The sequence below is a fragment of the Uloborus diversus genome, chromosome 4, assembly GCF_026930045.1.
Source record: "Uloborus diversus isolate 005 chromosome 4, Udiv.v.3.1, whole genome shotgun sequence".
Classification (NCBI taxonomy): domain Eukaryota; kingdom Metazoa; phylum Arthropoda; class Arachnida; order Araneae; family Uloboridae; genus Uloborus; species Uloborus diversus.
In genome coordinates, this window is record NC_072734.1 from 122,000,695 (window position 1) to 122,010,453 (window position 9,759).

At 33.4% G+C, this 9,759-nt stretch overlaps 1 protein-coding gene across 1 annotated transcript in view; it reads right to left on the reverse strand.

The window, feature by feature from the left end:
* The window catches only part of LOC129219667 (urocanate hydratase-like), a 66,708-nt gene that overhangs the window by 6,154 nt on the left and 50,795 nt on the right, over positions 1–9,759 (reverse strand). Inside the window, exons 14-17 of the mRNA XM_054853943.1 lie at positions 8,224–8,256; positions 4,580–4,668; positions 3,267–3,337; positions 3,085–3,183 (exon numbers count right to left, since the gene is read on the reverse strand). Coding sequence (XP_054709918.1) covers positions 3,085–3,183; positions 3,267–3,337; positions 4,580–4,668; positions 8,224–8,256 — 292 coding nt within the window. The remainder of the gene's footprint in view (positions 1–3,084; positions 3,184–3,266; positions 3,338–4,579; positions 4,669–8,223; positions 8,257–9,759) is intronic.

Below are 9,759 nucleotides of genomic sequence, written 5' to 3' on the forward strand. Positions count from 1 at the left end.
CTGACGAACCGCACAGCTTCTTCTAGACAATTGGCAGCACAGTGGTCAACAGCTACAAGTGTTTCATTGTGTGCTTCATCAACTCGGAGACGTCTGCTGCGGCGTGGGCTGCGCTCAAGGATTCCTTTATACAGGATTCCTCTCACGCAAAACCATCGCCACCTGCGTCTACAATGAGCCAATGTGCATAAGAGCTAGCATGCTGATTTTCAGCAGGTCGTCTTTTCTGACGAATCCCGCTTCAACTTGTGGCACCATGATGGCAGAATTCGTGTCAGGCGCTATGCCGGTGAACGGCACATTCCGGAGTGCATTATCAAACACCACAGTGGACGAACACCCGAAATTATGGTCTGGGGTGCCATAGCATATCATGAACGATCACAATTGCTACGAATTGTGGGCAATTTTAACAGTACCCGATACATAAACGAAGTTTTACAGCCCCAAGCTATTCCTTTCCTGCAAGGATTGCCAGGGGCTGTATTCCAGCAGGATAATGCACGTCGACATGTCGCCAGGACTCAAATCCTACCTTGATTTTGCAGCAGGTACAGCTTCTTCCTTCTTCCTTGGCCTGCATATTCCCGGATATGTCACCCATTGAACATGTGTGAGATTTCTTAGGGCGGTGTCTCGCTCGTGATCCTCGTCCTGTTGCTTCGACAGACGAACTTTGGTTGAGCATAAAACAGTATGGAATACTCTACCGCAGGCAGATATTCAAAATTTGTTTCACTCCATGCCGAGTCGTGTAGCAGCTCTTATTGCGGCGCGTGGGTGGCCACACGAAATACTAATTTCTATCTCTTTTTATAGCTTGTTTGGTTTGAAAATTTAATCATTTATTTGTACCATAACCACTCAACTGTGTATTAAATTTCATTCAACTATGATGCTTCCTTCATGGTGTTGCAATTTTCACAAACAGGAGTGTAGTTGCATTCCGTTGTAATATTTTAAGTATTAATTAAAGACACGAATTCGGCCATCATGGTGCCACAAGTTGAAGCGGGATTCGTCAGAAAAGACGACCTGCTGAAAATCAGCATGCTAGCTCTTATGCACATTGGCTCATTGTAGACGCAGGTGGCGATGGTTTTGCGTGAGAGGAATCCTGTATAAAGGAATCCGAATATTTAGATTTATTGAATCGCTTTGAATTAAAACTTTGCAAAATTGAAAGAAGCAGAAAATTTACTGACGTATTATTACATTTTTCCTTTTGAATTTTCATATTTCTACAGAACTTGTAAGCAAATCAAATTTTCCGCGTATTTAAGTTAGAAGTTTTGAATAATTTTTTTCATAATGTGTAATCATTTAAAACAGTTTATCGCACAATAATTAAATATATTATAAGTATACAAATTATAGATGTCCCCCTACTTTTTTATATTTTTACAGAACTTGTAAACAAATCAAGTTTTCCGGGGACCTAACCTTAAAATTCTGAATCATTTTTTCATTATGTGTAATCATCTAAAAGAGTTTATCACAAAATAATTAACACTTGAGTTAGAGCACTGTATTAGAATTTCATGTTTTAAAATGTAAAGAACAAAAGTGGCGTTTGGGAAAGGCAAGTACTATATTGCAATATAAATTTTAAAGATTTTATAATGTTTTGTTACGATATAACAAGCGTAAAGACAGTAAAAAAAATGTTTTTTCTTTACTGGGATCAAAACCACGTGCATTGCGTCTTTATATCTTTCCTCCTTAACTAATACGTTTCAATTCAATATCGTTTTCCATGAACTTAATAATGCCAATTTATGGGTTTTATATTCGTCTCGTTGCAGAACTACGAGATGATTTGTCCAATTTCAATTTCCAAATTATTATTTTTCAAATTATTTTTTAAAAATCGGTAACATTTAGTTCCTTTAGGTTCTGGAATTTATCTATAACAGAAGTAGATTGGAAATTTTCGCGAAGTTCATTCGTTAAGAAGTGAACCTTAACTGTCTTAACTTGCTGTCTCTTATTCGGAAAATATCTGACAATCAGCGTGTACATTTAACTCATAGGTTCACGGACGCTCCGAACTTAAGTTTTTGGGAGGGAAAAAATCCCCACTTTGCCGAATGGAACCTCGAATTTTGCCGAATAATAAAATACGGGTATGTGTACATTTAATGAAAAGGGACACTCAGTCATTTCAAAATTGCAATCATGTCCCGAAATGTGCCGAATAAGGAAATTTTTGGGAGGTCACAGTGACCTCCCGTGACTTCTTATTGGGTGCTCCTGCATAGGTTATCAATTGAGAGAGGATTAAAGTCATTAAAAATTGGCAGGAGAAAAATTTCTTGCTTGATTTCTGACCAAGAGAATATTTCTCTTCAAATCAGAAAACTCATACCTCTACGCTAAGATGTCTAACCTCTTCGTTCCAGATGTTTTCGATCTTTTAGTTGATTCGTTAAAAATATTATTTTGTTCAAAAATCATTTAAAATTAGTAAACTAAAATAAGAACATTCTAATTTTGTTATCATTGCGTAAAGCAGCATAGATTACATTTTTCAAAAGTTTGTTCTCAAACATAAATTACAGATGAAAACTTGCATAAAGCTCATTGTTTTTGTGGTGTAAAACGTTATTTTCCTCTTTTAGTTTGAATTTTTTACATGAAAAATGATTATTTTGCTAAGCTAGTCTCAATCTTCTAGGCTTTAAAAGTTTCATGGACAGGCTATATTTTTGTGCTTTCAATTTCAAATAACGGTACATCATTTTTTTCAGTAAAAATTACAAAAAATTATTTTTTAATTATTTTTATGTTATTAAAGTCGCATGTCGACAATATACAGCAAAGAAATAATTTTTGTAAACGGTGGTTTTTTCACCTTTCGGGTTTGAAGAGTAGATCGTGACCTTAACTTTCGTGAAGGTGAGAGGATAAAAGCACTTTTTCGACATTAACGTATTTCGCAGAAACCCACTCTGAGAACTCAACTCTGCAAAATTTTCTAGGAACATCAATCGCAGGAAGCCACAGGAATGAAAGCTTTTTATAATAGAAGTCATAAAAGTGCAAATACACTTGCCAACGAAAAGATATACATGTGTCACTTACTTCAATAAGTCCATCCTTAATGGCTTGGTTGAGTGCCAGGGCAATTCTTAGCCTTCCTTTGTAGTCGGCGTATAAAATTCTCGCTTGGGACCCTACCACCTAAAAGAAAATATACTTCTGATTCCCGCAACAATCTTTACAAGTTAATCACGGGAGAATAGTAATGGGTGAAACTTTCTTACCAACTGATGATCTGCTGCCTCTTTTATCCACTTCATGTTGTCCCTGTACTGGTCTTCCACTACTGGCGGAACTAAATAAAGAAAAAATGATAAAATTTATTAATGCAATTAACATACTGTAATTTGATCAATGGTGTTTAATTTGTGCGACTGGGATTTCATTATAAAAGTAAATTTTCTTCTCCATCTATTTTATCTTTTTTTCGTTAAAGAAATCAAACTGAGAGAAGAACCGTAACTTCCACACTCGACATAAGAAATCTCGCCCACTTTATTAAATTTTAATGAAATTCATCATTACTATTCTTTAGGAAACATTTGTTTTTTCTGCATCACGCAGGATGCTTGCAGTGTAATGAACATAATAAAAAGGTTGTAAATTTTTAAATACCAACATTAGATAAATAAAATATTACAGCTGTTAATCAGAAGTAACATGTGAGGCAGTGAGAAGTAAAGGGACGCAAGTGGACTTTTTAACGTTTCTAGTAAAATGCGTTTTTAAGTTCTGATCCTGCGTAGGTGTTCATTGAAATTTTTTTTCTAAATCATGCTGTATAGCAGCACCTACCAGTCCTACTAGTACTATGTTTTGCCCCTAAACAGAAGAGAGGTTCACCTACCATGTGTATTTGGTTAACTCCAAATTTTAAATTTTGGCACTTATATCCCTTTGCTTCTCACTGCCTCATATATGAACTACTAAATAGGAAATGTCAACAACTCTGTTTTTTTTTAATTATTATATTATTATAAACGCAAAATTCCTCCACTAGGGAGTAAACACATTGAGGTATTTTTTTTTAAATAAATTTGGGAATTGCAAAACAATTTTATGTTTCCTGAAAGAGATATCCTTCTTCAGATAATAAATTAAAAAGGAAGTTCATCGGGGGGAGTTTCAGGAAAGAACGGGAATAAGGATGAGATAGCGCTGCTTACAGATTTTGACTTTGGGGCTGTGAGGGGTTTTTCTTTACATGATATTTGGATGTACTTGGGCATTTGTACAAATAATGTTAGGGGCTGCCGATTTCCCCGCAGGAACAATCCGGAAAGTCAGAAAGTGAAAATCGATGAAGATATGAAGGAAAGGGACCATGTTTCGTGAATTGTTTCGCATCTATTTTTGACCCTTCGTATATGGTTATGCTCGAAACAAGCACAAATCATTAGTTTTTAAATCGATATATAACATTTAAAAGTCAAAGTTTAAAATTCCAAGAATAAATTGCAAATAAAGCGTAATAAAATCTCATTTGTGCAAATGAGTTGTGCAAAATAAAGAAGGAACGTGAAAAAATTTAACTCACCTCCTTCCTCCACGATGTCTTCAAGTACAGATGCCGCAATGTTATCTGTCGTCAGAAGATCTCTCGGATTGCATGAGGTGCAGATCCACCTAGAAACACGTATTTTTAGTTGCGATTGATTCATGCAAAGTCTATATGCAATCTCTTTCAATGAAGAAGATGAATTAAAACGTATTGTAAACAGAAACTGTAATAGTGCAGCTGTAAAACTTATATTTCAAACGGAAATTAATATATTTTGAATGTATACAATAGACTTCAATATTGATCAAATACTTGTTGTTAAACGAATGGTTGCAGCCATTCACGGTAACTTTGAACCAAAATTTCTCTATTTTAAAGTGCCTTAGAAGCTTCGTCTTCTAAGCTGGAAGTCGTGAGTTCGATTCCAGCCGGTGATCTGTTATTTCTTTCTCTTGTGTTGTAAATTTTTTCTGTGTGCGTCTGAAGGCAAGGCGCTTTGTTCGCAGTCGTCTATGTAGGTATGTGAAGCTGTTTAGCTTCTGTATAAGTAAGTAAGTAAGTAAACTTCCCCGAATATATTTTAATTGTAAATAGGTGCACTCTAAAGCGAGTGTATAGAAATCCAAAATTTAGAAATTATGGTTATTAAATCCATTTATCCCTTAATTTCAAATCGATGGGGCTCGGACAAAAAACATACTGGGTCATTCCATGTCAAGTGATCCAAAATTTGGGAATTTTTTTCCCTCACCCTTTTGTATTTCTTTGAAATTTGGCTCATCGATTGTACCCTTCGAGGTAATTAAAAGTCCAAATTTTTAGATTTTTATCTCTATTATTGTTTTATTTATGACACTTTGATTTTTCAAAAAACCCTCTTTTTTTCATGGATGCTTGAACATAAAATGGACGATAACTCAGCACCAAATATAGATAGAAAGATTTGGTAAAAAGCATTTTAAAGTAAATTAGTTGCTGTTTAATGAGATATGCAACATGAATATTTTTAAAAAAAAATTTAATTTTTAAAAAATGAAATTTAAATTTTAAATTTAAATTTCTCAGAAAAGGTATAATTAATTTTTTTTAAAAAATTCTCAAAAATTTGTGTGTATTTTATCTTCATTTGTACAAAGTTTCAAGTTGGGATCTAAATAGGATCATATTTTTATGAATTTTTAAATAAAATTTGACTTATGAAATAATGACATTTTTCAGATTCTAACTAGTTAAATATGGGAGTTCTCTTACTCGGGACGGTCTAGTAAGTAGCAGTTGATCATGACTATGCTTGAAATGAGCTGACATGAATTTATAGATTGGTAAACCACCCTCCCCACCCCACACACACCGAGACCACTTTAAATCTTTTTTTTTTTCAAAATGTTAAAAAAATAAATAAATAAACCAAAATGAATAGTAAACTTATTTAAAGTTGGTAAATATTCTTCTTTAAAGCAAGAAAAAGCCCCCCCCCCCCCCCGCACAACCACTTTTTTTTCAAAACTATTTTTAAAATGTAAAAAATAAATAAATGAATAAAATAAAACAAAATGAATAGAAAAGATATTAAAAGCTGGTAAATGTTCTTTAAAGCAAGACGAAGTGCAATACCCCCTCCCCCCACACATACGATTAACACTATACTAGTATCACGCCTCATCTGATGTCTTTTTTTTTTCAGACCAAGTATTTCATTTCCAATCTGAACTTCACAAAGTGTACTTGATTAATTCACTATCTGATAAGGAAAGTTATGATTCATTTCATCCTCTACCCCTACACCAACTTTCAATTTTGGAGGGAGGTAAGAATTAGTTTGCCCCAAGATCAGAGCAAAATAGGAGTGTTTCCCCCGTGTTTTTCACACTAAACTAAAAATATATCTAAGTATCAGATCATATATCTATCCGCATTAAACCAACTGTCGTTCTACAAAATTCGGAATGCAGCTGTTTCTTTCTTTTCTTTACTGCTAGTTTTTTTTTTTTTTTTAATTTCAGTTGTAAAGGAGAGCAATGCAGCGAGATCTATTTATACATATATCAAAAGCAGTAAAAAATCAAACAAATTTTGTTAGTTTGAGCATAACCTTCCATGTTGTTAAGCTTCATATCAGATTGCCCCCCTCTCCCCTACCGTCCCACTTTCCGAAAGAAAAAAAAAGCTGCAAATGAGTGGTTCTATTTGTTTGTTAAAGTTTTCCTGACTTTTAGTTTTTATGACCCTCCCCCCCATTTATAAGCCTTAGTCACTACTGATGTTTAGCAGCGTGCGTCCCGGTTTATTATGATTATAACTCTTACGCGTGCCAGCTTTTTTTTTTTTTTTTTTTTGACTACAGTTTTGAAAAAAAAAATGTATAAAAAGTGGTCGTGTGGCGGGGGGGGGGGGGTAATAATTTACAAATTCATGTGAGCTCATTTCAAGCATAGTCATGATCAATTACTACTTACTAGACCATCCCCAGTAAGAGAACCCCATATTTAACTAGTTAAAATCTGAAAAATGTCATTATTTCATAAGTCAAAATTTATTTAAAAATTCATAAAAATATGATCCTATTGAGATATCAACTTGAAACTTTGCACATATGAAGATAAAAAATACACAAATTTTTGAGAATTTTTTAAAAAAAATTCATTATACCTTTTCTGAGAAATTCAAATTTAAAATTTAAATTTCATTTTTTAAAAATTAAAATTTTTTTGAAACTAGTCATGTTGCATATCCCATCAAACAGCTACTAATGTACTTTAAAATGCTTTTTACCAAATCTTTCTATCTACATTTGGTGCTGAGTTATCGTCCATTTTATGTTCAAGCGTCCATGAAAAAAAGAGGGTTTTTCGAAAAATCAAAGTGTCATAAATAAAAAAATAATAGAGATAAAAATCTAAAAATTTGGAGTTTTGATTACCTCAAAGGGTACAATTGATGAGCCAAATTTCAAAGAAATACAAAAAGGTGAGGGAAAAAACTTTGGATCACTTGACATGGAATAATCCTACTGTGTTTAACGTTCACTGATCAACCTAATAATGTGGCCATCTCTTTTAAATCTTTTAATTTTTATAAATTTTACCATTTTTAGGTTCCTCGAAGCATAGTAAAGTTAGAGCGTTTGGGCCAAACTCTATCAAGTTGTGCTCCTCTGATAATGGCGCTTAATATACGTCGTTGAAAGACAAAAAGAGCAATTTTATGCTTTATTTTTCTATAATGTTTCAGTACAGGTGTAATAAGTCATTAATAAATTAACAGTTTAGTTATATACTCCCGATTAGATTAGTTTTCCTTTTAAATAAATTGTATTTGAGAACATTTTATCATAAGTCCATTTTCTCCAAAACTTTTTTTTTTTTTTTTGACATGTTACCATACTGTCGCTAGTGAGTAATATGTGCTCGATGCTACTCGATGCTTTCACCTATTGACGGTTACTTTATATACTGACAAAGAGGTTCATTAAAAAAGAAAGAAAGCTTTGAAGTTTGACTCTGTATATTTATCTTTGCATTATAAATGTTGTTGTAGAAAGAATCAGCAAAAAACAGCATGCCTTTATATCTTATCTTATTTTTTATAAATGTTCTATAATTTCTTATATTTTTAAAATAATTTAAAGCATAAACATTAGTGCATAAGCTCCTATATCTACATCACAAAAAAAAACTTACCTGAAAGGTCCAAATCCGAGCGAAAATATGTCTCTGAAAAGAAAATAACAAAACGTTATAAAATGCTAAGATATTACAAAAAATATATTCTTTTGAACAATAAATTTGAAAAAAAAAAAAAAAAAAAAAGGTTGGAAAGGGCCAACTGATTTAACGGAAAAGTCCTTACCCGTACATACATACATACATAAATACGTAGTCAGAAATATATAGAGTTTGTTTCAAACTGTGAAAATATTCCTTGACATTTTTAGCATTAAATAAATTTTGAAGGAATGAAAATACAGAGATATTTAAGACCATAAAAACTGCGATTAATTCCATGAAAAAGATCTAAACGAATGTAACGAACATGGCAGAGAAAGAAGAGATGTAACCATTTTGGCGTTTGTCATTTAGAAATTTTAGCTTTTGTTTTTAAATAACAAAGCATTGAAATGAAAGATTTTTAAAAATCCAACTGCTTCTTTCGTCTCTCTTTCCATGATGGTAAATTTTTATTTCAATTCCGAGCATGAAAATATCTCCGACTAAATTTTCGAGGGGCAGTTCCGATTTTCAATGCATAAAATAAGCTTGTAAAGAGGCGTTGAAAGTATCTCTCATAGTAGTAATGCGTTTCATAGTTTTAAGAAAGCCGACAGCGTAGTGTAGGGTTAGACGCTGGTCTCTTATGCTCAAAGGCGCAGGTTCAAACCTGGCTTCAGTCGGTGGATTTTTCAAGATGCAGAAAATCGACACCGTCTTTGTCTTATGATCATATGACATGTAAAAGGCACTCGAATACTCGTTTGGCATTGAGTGCTCTTAGAAAAATTAAATTCCTAGTGCAGTTTCGCATCGAACAGAGCCCAGGAGACTCCATCTGGTGGGAACACTGTGTTGTCAAAATTCTCCAGGTAATGGCATTTGCCAATAGTGGTGTTACATGAAAGAACAGATGCTATATCGAGGATCGCACGAGGTCTGCAAAAGGTAGTGCCACCAATGTAGCCTCATTGGACAGAAAAGAAGAAAATTTTACGAAATAGAAAATGAAACCAAAAAATTGCGAAGTGAAAGTAGTAGCAGGAAATTCGTGTCTCAAAATATGTTTTAAAAACGAGCATTCACAAAATTTCCAATGTATCGATAAAAACTATAAATTTTTCATATATTTCGGTTCCTAAGTAGTTGTCTGGTCCTTGTGCAATAGTTGATTTACCATGAAGTGTAAAACAATATAATTTTAGTAGTTAATTGGTGAGCCAAAGTCTTATAGTTCAGAGAAAGCATAATATTAAACAAGCTTTCCAGAAATAACTTTCCGCGAAAACTGATAAAAGTTTTTTATGATAAAGTGCTGATTCTCAGCACTTTAGCAAGCAAAGTAGTGATCGAAGAAGAGGGGTTCTACAATTGGCATCTTTCTAGCTTAAAATTAAAGTTCGTGTTAGACTAAATTTGTGCACTTGGCTGATAGCTAGACCATTGCGCTTGCGAAAAACAGTGGTGATTGAAATCGCTTTCATTTGTATAGCCAAAATATAACCCTAT